General features: G+C 40.9%; 1 protein-coding gene across 1 annotated transcript in view; it reads right to left on the bottom strand.

The window, feature by feature from the left end:
* The window catches only part of PON1 (paraoxonase 1), a 35,016-nt gene extending 21,695 nt beyond the window's left edge, over window positions 1–13,321 (bottom strand). The window contains exons 1-4 of the mRNA XM_077856853.1: window positions 13,112–13,321; window positions 5,165–5,235; window positions 3,538–3,593; window positions 1,694–1,862 (exon numbers count right to left, since the gene is read on the bottom strand). Of these exons, the coding sequence (XP_077712979.1) occupies window positions 1,694–1,862; window positions 3,538–3,593; window positions 5,165–5,235; window positions 13,112–13,185 (370 nt within the window). The 5' untranslated portion in view covers window positions 13,186–13,321. The remainder of the gene's footprint in view (window positions 1–1,693; window positions 1,863–3,537; window positions 3,594–5,164; window positions 5,236–13,111) is intronic.
* Between the last annotated feature and the right edge of the window lie 1,504 nt (window positions 13,322–14,825).

The raw sequence follows: 14,825 nt of genomic DNA, 5'->3' as shown, positions 1-14,825 counted from the left end.
ACAAGAAAAGATGCTCACCATCATTAATCATCAGGGCAATGCAAATCAAAACCACAACAAGATACCAGCTCACACCAGTTAGAATGGCTATTATTAAAAACAAAAGAAATAACAAGTGTTGGCAAGGATGTGGAGAACAAGGAACCCTCATGCTCCGTTGTTGGGAATGCAAACTGGTGCATGAAAAACACTATGAAAAACACTACAGAGTTTCCTTGAAAAATTAAAAATAGAACTACCATACAATCCAAGAATTCCATTTTGGGTACTGATCCAAAGAAAACTAAAACACTAGCTTGAAAAGATATATGCTCCCCCATGTTCACTGCAGTCTTATTTACAGTCGTCAAGACATGGAAACAACCTAAGTGTCTATGAATGGATGAATAAATACACACATACAGAAACACACAGAGGAATATGTTCAGCCATAAAAAAAAGAACAAAATCCTGCCATTTGTGACAAAATGGATGGGCCTCATGGGCACTATGCTAAGTGATATAAATCACAGAGAAACTAAAGCATGCGATCTCTTTTTATATGTAGAATTAAATCCTAAAAGGAAAATACAAAATTCATAGATTGGTGGTTGCCAGAGGCAGGGAGTAGAGGGCTGGGGAAACAAGGGGTCACAAGGTAAAAAGAAAAAAGAAATGCAGTTGATGTCAAATCCCACAGGGGTTTCTGTGTGCAGCTGGGGTTGAGAATTCATGTAGAGACCAAGGAAATGGCTACAAGTACAAAGGAAGAAATGGGAGGAAGGCATAATGGATACGGGCAATATGTTGATAGTTTTGAGATGTGGGGAAGTAGTTTGCAGACAAAACAGAGGAACTAGTGGACAGAAAGACACTGAAGCTGACAGGGCTGAGAGAAAACTGGCCACAGCAACTTTCTGTCAGTGGATATAGGCATTGGCAGATGCCTTCAGTTAGAAAAATCTATCCCTATAAATTCCCAGATCCATAAAATTGTTCAAAATGGAAAACCCATAATGATCAGGGCTAAATATTATTGCTGTAGTAATTATAGGGATAATGTGAATGTTGGTATTTTTAAAAATAAGTGCTTTACAAATCTTAAGTATTTTAGCATACTCAAGCATCAGAGTGGTTATGTTTCATTAACACAAGGGATACGTTTAACAGAATAGTAACATTAATCATGATTAAACTTTAGTTGAATGAGAGAAAATAATTCACTTTTAAACATTTTTTAAAATTTGGTTTTGTTTTTATTTTTTTTAAAGATTTATTTATTTATTCGTTTATTCATTCATTCATTCATGAGAGACACACAGAAAGAGGCAGAGACATAGGCAGAGGGAGAAGCAGGCTCCCTATAGGGAGCCGGATGTGGGACTTGATCCCAGGACCCAGGAATTACTACCTGAACTGAAGGGAGATGCTCAATCACTGAGCTACCCAGGTGCCTTTGATTTTGTTTTTTTTTGTTTTTGTTTTTGTTTTTTAAGATTTTATTTATTTATTCATGAGAGACAGAGAGAGACAGAGAGAGAGAGAGAGAGGCAGAGACAGAGGCAGAGGGAGAAGCAGGTTCCATGCAGGCGGCCCGATGTGGGACTCGATCCCGGCTCCCCAGGATCATGCCCTGGGCGGAAGGCAGGCACCAAACCGCGGAGCCATCCAGGGATCCTCTGGTTTTGTTTTTATAAACATTAAATATCATTACCTTCATCTGTGAATGTGCTAATCCCATGAGGGTTAAATGAGGACTCATCGAATTTACTTCCAATGATCTTCAGTTCTAACACTGTTTGATCTTCTTCATTCAGGTCCACTAGAAGCATTTTGCCAGGTTTATCAGGTTCAAAGCTCTTTATTCCAGGATATCTTAATCCCTTATAAAACATGAAGGGGAAAAACAGGCATATTACACATACTTCAAAAGCTGATTAAGGGGGCAGCTCCAGAGGCGCAGTGGTTTAGTGCCGCCTGCAGCCCGGGGTGTGATCCTGGAGATCCAGGATCAAGTCCCACGTCGGGTTCCCTGCATGGAGCCTGCTTCTCCCTCTGCCTGTGTCTCTGCCTCTTAAGAATAAATGGAATCTAAAAAAAAAAAAAAAAAAAAAAAAAAAGCTGATTAAGGTGGTAGATGGCACATGGGTTCATACTGTCTGCTTCAGGTCATAGGGCCACATGGGAAGCCTCTTGGTTGGCTGGTGCAATAGGCCCATGGGGGTTCCAGAAGCCACATGCTCCACCAGGCCACCTACACAACACACAGGCACGGACCATTCTATCACCAGCAGCAGAGCCATATGTGCCCCATACCACAGTTTCTAAGTCATGAGAAAGATAAAAAATGGAAAAGTAGACCAAATGGGTGATTGCTAATGGGCTTCAATCATATAAGCAGGAAATATGGAGAGAACATTGGTTATGCTTTTTATGAGATTGACACACTGTCTACTGGGCTAACGAGGCACCTTGGTTACAGTTTTTATTTTTTTTTAAGATTTTGTTTATTTATTCATGAGAGACACACACAGAGAGAGAGAAGGCAGAGACACAGGCAGAGGGAGAAGCAGGCTCCATGCAGGGAGCCTGATGCGAGACTTGATCCCAGAACTCCAGGATCACGCTCTGAGCTGGAAGGCAGGCGCTTAACTGCTGAGCCACCCAGGCGTCCCATGGTTATGGTTTTTATTAATCTCCTGGCAAGTTCCTTGCAAGTATCTTAATGACAGAATTTTCGGGGAAGTCTGGTGAACCCAGCAACAACTTCTTTCTTAACCTTCCAGCAACAACTTCTTTCTTAGCCTTCAATTAGAACAATACAGCTGTTTTTTGTTTTAGATGTTGGGGTCCCTTATAAGATTTTGCTTGGAATATGTTATTCTGTTGCTTAAAAAGGCGGAGGGGGGGTTACAAGTCACTGCTATAGAAGATGATTAGTCCATCTTCATAAGAGAAAACTGACTAAATAAATAACAGGCAGCAGCGGGTGCTGACTTCTTTTGTTTTGATCTATGTCACTACCACAGTGCTTTGTATGCAGAAGTTCAACAAACGCGGTGGCTTCACTCTTCAAAGTGTGGAAATTGTGAAATGGTATAACAACGATTTTATATGAAAGAGCTTATTTTGAAAAGTGTGAAAAAAAAAAGAAAAGTGTGAAAAAAATGTAAAATCTAAATGACATGTGAGGGGATATATATATACATAAACATAAGCCCAGTTTAGTAAATATTTGACTATACCACCTAAGTGCTTCAAGGGATAGACCATTGATGGAAAGCCATTCTTGAACTCATTGGACTCACAAATTGCTACAATGAAAGATAAAGTAGTATTAGAGTTCGGTGTACACACAGGAATACAAATATGCATAGAAGGCATACAACCATAATTTTAACACTGGTGTAAATGCATGTATTGTTTGTTTGTTGAACCATACAACTGCCTGTTTTATTTGAAGGTGGGCATTGGTAAACAGCAGGCTTACACAAAAGACTTAAGCTGCTGGTTCCAGAAGATGGTGTAGAGTACCATAAAAAAAAGGAAACAACTTACAGAGCTAATGAAAGCTAGTCCATTAGGAAGTATCTCCAAGTCTTCAGAGCCAGTTTCTGCCAGGAAAGAGAATAGTCAGTACAGATTGTTGTAGGTGATTGCAGGGTACTAGTGATCCTTTATCACCCTTCCTCTTATTTGATAGATTCAGAATAATGAACTCTTTCATTTAGTTATTCAAGTTGACTGATAGGATTATATAAAAATCAGAAGACATTGACATAATTAAGTGTAATTAACATTTACACTTAATATATATATTTTTTAATTAATGGACTAGAACTTTTTCCAGAGAGTCTGGAATCTCTTAAAGTTCAGAAATTCACAAAATTTATAAAAATATGATAATTTGAAAATAGCTTGCTGTTTTGCTAACAACAGCGTAAACTACCAATATATGTTAATATTTAATTCCAAACCCAATAAATTCTTTGAGAACCATATTGGAAATATATATTGGAATATATATATATTCCAAATATATATTGGAATATTGGAATCTTCCAAATGCTTCCGTTAAAATGGAGACGCATTTCATATGCAAAATATGGATCTACTATTAATTATATACATCAGTAAAATATCACCAAGTTAATTATATCTTAAGTACATGTAAATTTTAAAAGTCTCAATCAACCTAGAGACAAATGAGATTTTTGATTGGTACTCTCAGTGGAGTTGTTTTTCAAATATCCAGTGATATCTAATATCAATAACATATTTATTTTCTAAAGTAAGATTGCACTGTGAGGTATCTGGCCAAACTTATTGTTGCTGACTGAATAAGTCACATGGTCTAGCCTTTCCAACCTTAGTCAACCGCAATAAGTGATTCTAAACAAAGCAAAACAAAACATAACAAAAGCATGGATCTCAAACAAGTTGTCCTCAAATAACAAAAGTGGTTGGCTGAAACCAGATGGGGACTTGAGTCCTGTGACACTCCCTGTTGGTTGCTTACCAGCTGCTATTCCCTTAGCCTTTTATCTTTGCTGACAGGGCCTGCCTTCCACAATGGAAGCCCGATAATTACTTTCCCAGCTTCCTTTGCAGCTAGGGCACCAGCCTGTTGTCTATCTCTGACTAATGAGATCTGAAGGGAAATCTGCTGAGAACTTCTGGGAAAAATATTCCTCTCCTACATTAAAAGAGAGATGTGTGAGGGTAAACCTGGTGGTAACTGCTAAGGTTGTGAGGGCTTTTAAAATTTTTTCCCTTTACTCACTGCTTTTTCTCCTTCCTCTGCCTTCCCCTGGAATCTCCTCAGGTCGTATTACCATAAAATTAAACATTATTTCCACTATTGTTCTTGCTAACGTGACCAAACAAAAACAAACTATGAAAAACTTAATACTTTGGCCATATGTTGGTGAAGTCAAAAGTCAAGTATGTTGGTATTTATAATTAACTACTGACTTAATCATTCTCTCCCGGTTCTGTTTTTGAACAAAATTAAGCAGGTTATTAACCAAATAAATAGCAAGATAATACAGCAAGTTTCAATGACCACAATTTTAACACCAGTGGAAATGCATATATTTTTTGTTGGTTGAGCCATATAACTGTCTACTTTATTTGAAGGTGGGCATTCAAATAATGCCCTTACTTCGTCCTGTCACATACTTACCTATTCCTTTAACTAAATTACAGTTAGGAAGTTCTACTGGGGTTACTTCTCGGAAAGCATTGAGTCGTGTTCTGGGGAAGAAAAAAAGGAATAGAACTATTCAGAAATTTATAATTAAGTTGCAAAAGAAGCTGCCAATAAAGTTCTCCTCGACTGGCCTCTGCCTGGATTTCAACCCCAGGATTAGTGGTCCCTAAAGTGTGAGCAATTCTACGGGACAAGGCCAGAGCAAGAACCATGGTGCCGCTGGGTACATTCAGGGTTTATTTAGCAGAGGTGGATGGATCCACAAAGGAAATACATAGTGTCCTCTCCAGAGCTCTGTGCACTTTGGCAGGAGGAATAGGAACTATTTCATCAGCTGTGTAAGGAGTCCTATGTGGAAATTTGGGTTAAATAGCAACATGGTTCCAATTTACTCCATTGATCTGTTCCGGCTGCTGACAGATGGGCCTCCTACCCATCTGCCCACTCTGGCTCCAAAGCCTGGACTGGGCATCTGCTTTGAGGTGTGTCACCTGAAAACCACAGGTGTGCTTAAAGGATTTATAACTTCAGAAAATCACACCCAAAGCCAGCATATAAAGACATTTCACACACACACACACACACACACACACACACACACACACACTGAGTGCATAAACATGGCAGGGAACATTTGAGGGAAGGACAGAGGGAAAAGGACAGATGGGAGAAGGAGCAGAGCAAAACTATTGCTGAGGCATTTAAAAGAACTAGCCCACAATGTCAGCAAGGACAAAAGATGTAAACGATCACATATTTTTTAGAACTAATTATATAATATGGTCTTAGTGAGTAGCTACAACTATCTAAGAATGCTCAGAAATATTATTTGGTTAAAAATAAGCTGAGAAATTATTCACTTGCCTTACTGATAATTTAGTCTCACAGAGGAAGAGGATGGGCCAGGGGGCACTCTGGATAAAATTCTTAAGATAGTAGAAAATAATAGGAATTTGGGGTGCTTCATCTTTCATCCTTTCATTTAGAAAAAAAAAATGTAACATGTTCCTACCACCATGGCACTGTCCATCAATCTCACGGTTAGGATCTGATCTACCAGGTGTGGGGGGGGGGTCTAGCAATCAGTTTTGTTAAAGCACCCCAGTTTGTCCTGAAGCATAACCAGAGTAGAGACCCACCAGCTGGGTGCTAGAGCTCCAAAGGTAAATGAGTAGATGGGGAAGTCCTGGCCTGTCAGTAGAGGGTGGTTCCCTGAATGATGAACCTGAATTTACAAATCCAGCTGCAAGGGAAAGTTGGGATCTGCCCCCTATGACCTGAGAAACTATGGAGTATTTAATTTATTTATTTTATATTTTTATTAATATTTTATTTATTTATATATGACAAACACCAAGAGAGAGGCAGAGACATAGACAGAGGGAGAATCAGGGTCCCTGTAGGGAGTCCGATGCAGGACTCAGTCCCAGGACCCTGTGAACACATCCTGAGCCGAAGGCAGACGTTCAACTGCTGAGCCACCCAGGTGCTCCACTATGGGGTATTTTAAAAAATGGGAAAGTTCACAATAAAGAAATAAAGGGAAAGTGATGATGCATTTGGAAAGCATTTTGCATGAAACACACACACACACACACACATACACACACACCCCTAAAACAGGTTCACAAAAGAATACCCGAATGCATGTAATACATTTTTAGCTTTTCTATTCAATTCTATTTCGTTCATTTTAAAATGCTGGCCATAGTCTACTAAAATTGATTTGTGAATCACCATTCTGAAAAATATTAGTCTAGAGAAATCTCAGTGAATATCTGTAAAGTGCCACAGGGGATTCTAAAGACCAGCACAAACGATGGGAAAGGTACAGGTCCTATACAAAACAATTTAAAAAGTGACACAGAAGAGATTCAAAGATGTGAAATCACTGAGTGGGCCAAGACTTGTTGGTTTTTTGTTTTTTTGTTTGTTTTTTTTTTTTGCTTTAAACTTTTTTATTTTTTTCTATAGGATATAAAAACGACACCCAGAGTAGATAACATAGTGTAATGAATTTACTGTTCCCATCACCTTCTTCAACATTTATCAATACATGATCAGTCCTGTTTCATCTCTACTCTGACCCACTCTCTACTTCTTTCAGATTATTTTGAAGCATATTTCATTATATTTTGTTTTAAACTTTTTTGAGTGGGTCAAGACTTGTGAAAAATACCAAGGACAGCCAAATTAGCTTTTCTCAGAGTCAAAACCACACAGGAAGAACAGGTGCACTGCCTGGCTCACAAGGCCCATCAAACATGATGGGATCATAGAAGGCAGAGAAAAAGCACAACAGATCAGCTCAACAGATCAGCTCCTATCCTACTGCAGGCTTCTCTCACATGGAAAACAATCTCTAACCAGGAAAGAATAGAATAATCACAGCTGCCTGGAGCCCAGGGTAGCTAAGGAGGCATGAAGTCAGCACTCAGTTGCTTGGAGTTCATGTTTGTGGCCAGAAAACACTCATATCTCAACAGAATAATCATTGCTACTACAATTGAGGTTCTGTATATACCCTCATTTAATCTTCAAACACCTCCCTGGGGTATTACTTTCCCTACTTTCTGGATGACGAAGATTAAGTGGCTTTCCAAATCCACGAGGTTATGAAGTGGCTGACTTGGGACTGGAACTCATTAAGAATGCAAAGCTCACACTCAATCCTCTGCTCAGAATGTACAGGTAACACTGCTTGAAACTGGAGGAATCACCAGAAGACAATTCTGTGTTATGATAACCTAGTTCATATTTTTCTATCTTAATCTCCATGACCAGGAAATATCTGATCAAGGGCTTGTTAGGTCCAAATGTCCCAGGTCTAAGGTATGATGGTATAATGTGTGAGATGTGTTCCTGATTCATAAGGCCTCTGAGGTCTGGCCAGAAATCACACAATCCCTACTGTGAATTATCCTTCGCAAATATGTGCTTGCTTCTTAGAAAAGAAAGTAAGGATCTTTAGTTTATGCATTAGGAAATCCACTCTGGAACTTTCCTTGGGGCCATATGCAGCCTCATCAGTCTACTTTCTGCCACTATATACACTCCTCATTCAACCAATATTCCCTATTGGGATCTACTGTGTGCCAAGCCCTATGCTAAGGGCTCTAATACATACTGCCCCAATTAATCTCCTTGTCACTTTTGAGGCAACGATTAATATTTTGGTTGATTGGTAGGTAAGAAAACTGAGACATGGAGAAGTTATGTTGTTTGCTTGTTGTTGATTATTTAAAAGGATAGAGTTGGGATCTGAAATGAGGTGTCATGGTACAGGGCCCTTTTCTCTATATTATTGTCACACTTCTTTGCATTTGTTCACACTTCTCCTTCCACCTAGAAGGTCCATAGCTCCTCACCCTGGGGGGGAAGACTCCTCCTCATGCCTTTCTGTAGCTCCTCCTGGACTTCTGTGATAGGATTAACAACTCCTTTAGCCTCATTAGCCTCCACATATATACGTCTAGCAAGTCTCTTACCTATTGTTTTGCAGTTATCAGTTTTTGGTCTTGTTGCTCATAGTAAACTCTGGGATCTGTGAGCGAATACTGCATCCTATTTACCCCTGTGACCCAGCAAGAACCCAGTGGTGGCAGAGACAAGGTACTCTGCAGATGTCTGCTGAGTTGTTTTGTGGAAATACTAGGCTGGTGCACCAGATGGAGAAAGTGGTATCAGTTGCATGAATAGAAAAGGCTGGAGAGTTATTTATACAACCTTAGCCTAGGGTCACATGAGGTATTATCCTAATATATATTCAAATATCACTCATTAGGTGGATCATTCATAGGTGGATTTTTGCAATAGCATATGGCAAAAATAAAAGCTAACATATGTAACTTTCATGTGCCAGATTTCATATTTATCCTACTGTGATATGTATTATTATCCCATAAGTTTTGGGTGGAGAGATAGGGTCAGCATGGTAAAGTGACTTGGAAGTTGCAGAAATGGCATCCAAGCCAGGTCTGCTGGAATCCACCAATGCCCTCTTCCCACTGTGGCGTGGAGTGTGGAGTGGGTGTGGGGTGCTGAAATGCTAAGGCTTTGCAATCTCCTTCTACTGAAAGGAAACAGTGTCTCCCACGTTATAAGCAGCAATTTAGAAATGGGGAAGTTGCCACACAGATGCCACATTCCACTCCCCCAGGGCGCTGTTTCTATCAATTAGTCCAAGGCATGCCTTGGATTTGCACGTGCACAGCCTACAAGGTCACAACAGAGGACTACAAAGATGGGCAGGGGAGACTACTGATCCAGAGGAGCTCTCTCAGCTCCTTCCTCTGTGCTGTTATCACCTCGAAAGCATCAGTTACCCCCCTCGAGACATCATTTGAATCCTTTCACAAGTTCCCTCTAACCCAGACCTGTACAATCTCAAGTGAACCTGCCCTCCTCCTGTATACCTATCTCTGAAGCAAAAAGGGTGTTTCCACTGTGGGGCTTTGGCTTGCTCCCCTTGGGAGCCTCGGGACTACTCTCTTCCCTTGTCTTCCTGGGGCAGATTCATGATCTTCTCTGGGACTTGAGGGCCTTACCTCTAAATGGTAACAAAAGTAATTTACTGCTTCTCCAGATCTCTTGATCTAGTTTTAACAGGATTTGAATGTCCTTTTAAGAACTACCTATAAATCCCTTGGGGAATTCCTTAAATAGTGCTGATTTGGATTCAATAGAGTGGGATGAGGCCTGAGATTGTGCAACTAGAGGGAGCTCCCAACTGATGTTCATGCATCTGGTCCACAGCCCCTTTGAAGACTGAGGCTTTAGGGCCTTTCAAACAGTGGGTGCAATTTCCCTTCCTTCTCAAGTCTGGGCTGCTCCCATCCTCCATTACCACCCTCCTCTTGGCCCTGCATTGCTCCTATTCCCCAGGTTCTTCTAGATTCCCTTTCCCTTCTAAAACCAAAGGTTGGTTCATCTCACTCCCACTTTCGTCTTCCCTTCTCAGTTGTCTGATTACAGGTAGATGGGTTTTTTTTTTCATTTTTAAGTGGGATTTTTAAAATTTAAATTTTACCTTGTTAACCTACAGTGTAATATTGGTTTCTGATGTAGAATTCAATGATAAATCACTTACATACAACACCCAGTGCTCATCACAACAGGCGGCCTCCTTAATACCCATCGCCCATCTAGCGCATCCCCCACCACCTCCCTCCATCAACTCTCAGTTTGTTGTCTATCCTTGACAGTCTCTTTTAGTTTATTACCCTCTCTCCTTTCCCCTGCCCTTCCTATATGTTCATCTGTTCTCTTCAATTCCATATATGAGTGAAATCATATGGTATTTGTCTTTCTCTGACTTATTTCACTTAGCATAATACACTCTAGCTCCACCCACATTGTAGCAAATGGCAAAAGTTCATTCTGTTTGATGCCTGAGTAATATTCCACTGTATGTATATGCCACATCTTCTTTACCCATTCATCTGTTGATGGACATTTGAGCCCTCTCCATTGTTTTGGCTACTGAATACACTGCTATAGACATTGGGGTGTATGTACTCCTTCAAATCTGAATTTTTGCATCCTTTGGGTAAATATGTAGTGGTGCAATTGCTGGGTCATAAGATAGTTCTTTTTTAACTTTTTAAGGAATCTCCATATTTTTTTCTAGAGTGACTGTACCATTTTGCATTCCTAATAGTCTAACAGGGTTCCATTTTCTCTGCATCCTCACTAACATCTATTAGTTTCCTGTGTTTTAATCTTAGCCATACAGGTAGAAGTTTAAGGACTAAGGTCCCCTCCCCATTCACTGGACCCAGGTGCTGAAAATAAAGCAGTAAGTTCTGAATTCCAAACCAGACTCCAGGTCTTCCCACTGAGGCAGCCCCACAGCAAAGCATCTCCTGCAGACATGCTATCCACATCAGGAAACCACAGGCAAGGCCAACAAAGGGACTTGCAGAGACTGATGTTATGTTGGGCTATTATCATATCATACTTTGGTCCTTTCAGAAAAATCAGAATCAAGTTAGAGGCCCAGAAACAAGGCCCAGGTCCCCTTGCTACCTAAGGATAGGTCCCAACATTTTGAGGTTGAACTTTGTCTTGGTGCAAGTCAATGCTATTGAATAGTCCTTTTCAAACCATATCCCAGAGAGTTTGACAGAATGTTTATAAATGGTACCAAAAGGGAATGAGGTGTGGGCTGATAAGTCTGTGAAATGATGACTTAAAGCAAAATTTGTTTTGTTTTGTTTTGTTTTGTTTTGTAGCTGAAGGAATTTTCAAAGCTTTTCAATATGCCAGAGTGAACTGCCAGTCTCCAGGAAAAGGCTATAATAGACATTTCCCAAATTTATGTGTCCAAAGAATATGGGGTTTTTTTTGTGGAGCAAATCTTGTAGCTCATGCTTTAAGGAACACAGTTGGGGAAATATTAAAGTTGAATCATATAAGCTAAGACCACATGTTGAGAGAGAAACTTTTCAGGGTTGGTGTAGTAAAGCTATGCTTTTACACAAAAACATATACACCATGCCTACAGTCTCCATTCTCAGCATAAATTAAGAAAGGTAAACCAGAAAGACAAACCCTCACTCCTTCCTGGCAGATCTGTAATCCTTTGGAAAACATTTTGGTGTGGGGCCATGGGAAAAGTGGGGGGAGAACAAAACCAGGTACAGATGAAGAATTGAAAGGATAAAGCCTAGAAGGAGTGTTAGATCTTTATATCTCATTTATTTTCATCCCAGGATAATACCATGACTCACATATATGCAGGGGGGGGATATACATATTTAAATAAATATAATAAAATAAAAATATATATGTATATATAAGGATTCTCCTTTAGCATCTGATAGTACTATGTTTAATGAAAATCGACAAGCCATAATTTTTACATGATTTGAACCTCAAATCACACTACCTGTTACTTTTCTCTAACAGTTCATGATTACAAAAATAATCAATAATTAGAAGAAAAAACCCAATAGTTTGTAAAAAGTGGTTCTGAAAGAAAGCTTAGGGTCATCTAAGATTTTTAAAAGTCTAAACTGTTCAATTTGATTTTTAGTAATGTTTTACTTTTAGGTAAATAACTAGATATTGACTAAACCGTAGGACTGAAGATGGTCTTTAGACTTTGAACCCCTGTAAAGTTACCATGAAACTACTGAAATGTTCTGAAAAACTAACCATCCCCTCCCACCCTGTTTACAGTACCTATGGTTTATAAGTACTTTAAGGAAAGCAAAACACTAACATTTATTGAATAGTTACTATATCCCAGGCAGGGTGTTAGCAACTTCCTATATGAGTGTGTCTTACTGGTTCAGGCTTATTGAAGCAGGGAATGTTAGAGATATAAAATGATTTGCCCAAGATCCCATAATGGAAGGGACAGAGCAAGAACCCCTGGCATCAAATACCTGTGCCAGGGTTCTTTCCTACCCGCCACCTTCTACCCCCACTCCCTCACCCAACTGGAGTGGGTAAGGGGTCAGAGCAGGCCCCTGCAGGGTGTGTTTACTCCCACCTGCTCTGCTTCACAGGCATTTTATGTCTCCGTGTAGCCTCAAATTGAGAATCTCCAAGCTGGGAAAGATTTATGCCATGACCAGGCAGCTCCTTCCCTAACTAACACAATAATCAGAGGGAGATCCCAGGTCCGGTGATCTATTTAGAGGTGAAAATGAGAAGTGAATCTCATAGGCATATGGATCTTCATGAAAAATCAATTTGTGTATGCCAACCACTTGGCCATCACACCAGTGATGACTGTCTCCTTACTTCGTGTCTCCGGCCGTGAACAAGGACATGTTTTCAACCTGTGGGGTGTGCATCTAAAACTTACCTGGGACTTTTTAAAAAAGACTACACCCGACTTCCAGGGGGCCTTCCTGTGGTTGGCGGGGTGGGAAGGACCCGGGCTGCAGCCCTCACCACAACCCAACTTACAGATAAGAAGCCCGGTGATCTCTGAAGAGCGCTAGTCCCAGCCCCAAGAGGGTGAGCACCATCAGCTTTGCCATGGCTCGGACAGGAACGCAGGCCTGGGCCGGGCTGAGACGCAGCCTGTTGGAAACTGAGCTGTGGCAGCCTGAGCCCAGTTAGGGCCGCCCGGATTGCCCTCCCCGCCCCTCCCCTCCCTCTCCGCAGCACCAGGGCACTGGCTTGAGATCAGCAGCAGAGGCCGGGAGCTGTGTGCTGCCCAGAGGCTTTAAAGAGAAGAGAGGAACAGTTGCCTAGACTGGGCAAGAGGGGGAGAGCATGCTGGTTGGTGGAAATGGAGAGCTGTGGGAAAAGAGAGCCAGGCTTCGATGAGCCCTTGCTTTGTGGCCACAAGGTCCTAATCCCTGTGGGTCAGAGGAGTTCATGTAATGTAATCTCCGTGACTCAGCGAATAAAGGCACAGAGGAAGAAAGGACTGTGATTAGACCCCCCAAGGTCTCACTTTCTTCTCCCCAGGCTACTGCTATCAAACATCTGGATTTCAAGCATCTCAATCTCTGAGCTACACTCCTGACGTTACAGCTCAGTAAATACATCACTGTGATGTTCATTCATTACAGGCCCTCATGCACAGTTATTGAGTACCTGCTATGTGCTAGAAATCCATCAGATGTAACACTACTGCCTATATAGTGCTGTAGGTGATGCATGGAACCATTATGGATGTACACATATTCTATAGAAAAGAAAAAGTGGGAATGAAAGATAAGGAATACTGAGGTGTCATTTACAGGATGGGGATCAGGAACCTCAGTTACAGGGACATCTAAGCAAGGCCAGAAGGGAGGTGCCTCTGCACCCAATGTCTCCTTTCTCTTCTGTTACCATGAAAGAACTATTTCCTGCTTTACTAAATGCCAGCCATTGCCTTTCTTTCTTTCTTTCTCAAGGATGTTGGTCCCACGTGCACCTTTTCTCTCCTGCAACATCCATCTATTCCTCTTTTCTGGAATAATGCTATCAGATACCAATGTGCTCTAGTGTCACAGTTTTCTGGGGTAAATGCTCTTTGACCCCACATTCTAACTCTTCTCTCTTTCTCTGTTCCTCTCTCCAGTTTTTTTTAAAAAGCTCTGAAAGATTTGCCACCAGTTGCTGCTTCCATTTTATCACCTCTTGTAACAGAGTAATGATGGCCACAAAATCTTTGATACTTCTCCTATCGAGAAGTGGGTACAGGATCTCTCCCCTCAAGTGGGTGCTGACTCTGTGAATGCCTTAACTCATAAAATACAATGATGCTATTCAAGTTTGCAGGGACAGCCTTAGAGAGCAATATCTTCCACCTCCTGTCTCTTGGAACACTTGCTCTTAAACCTTGAGCTTCTGCGTAATAAATCTGATCACCCCATTGGAGTTTTCACAGGAAAGTTTCCAAACGTGGAGAGGGAAAGTGGCCAGCCCTCTAACCATCTACATCAAGGTGGCAGACATATGAATTAAGCTTTCTTGGACGCTCCAGACTAGTCCAGCCGCCAAATGAATACCATTGAGTCACTCAGTTGACACCATGTGAAGCAGAAGAGTCTACCTGCTGAGCCCTGCCCAAATTTCTTCCTCATTGTTTATGAGTATAAGAAAATGATTGTTTGGTTCAGCAACTAACTTTAGGGAGTATCTCTAATCTCTTGTTCTCTATTTAACCCATTCTAAAATAGCT

The sequence above is a fragment of the Canis aureus genome, chromosome 18 (assembly GCF_053574225.1).
Source record: "Canis aureus isolate CA01 chromosome 18, VMU_Caureus_v.1.0, whole genome shotgun sequence".
Classification (NCBI taxonomy): domain Eukaryota; kingdom Metazoa; phylum Chordata; class Mammalia; order Carnivora; family Canidae; genus Canis; species Canis aureus.
The sequence above is the reverse complement of the archived record's forward strand: the minus strand, read 5'-3'. Positions and strand labels throughout refer to the sequence as shown.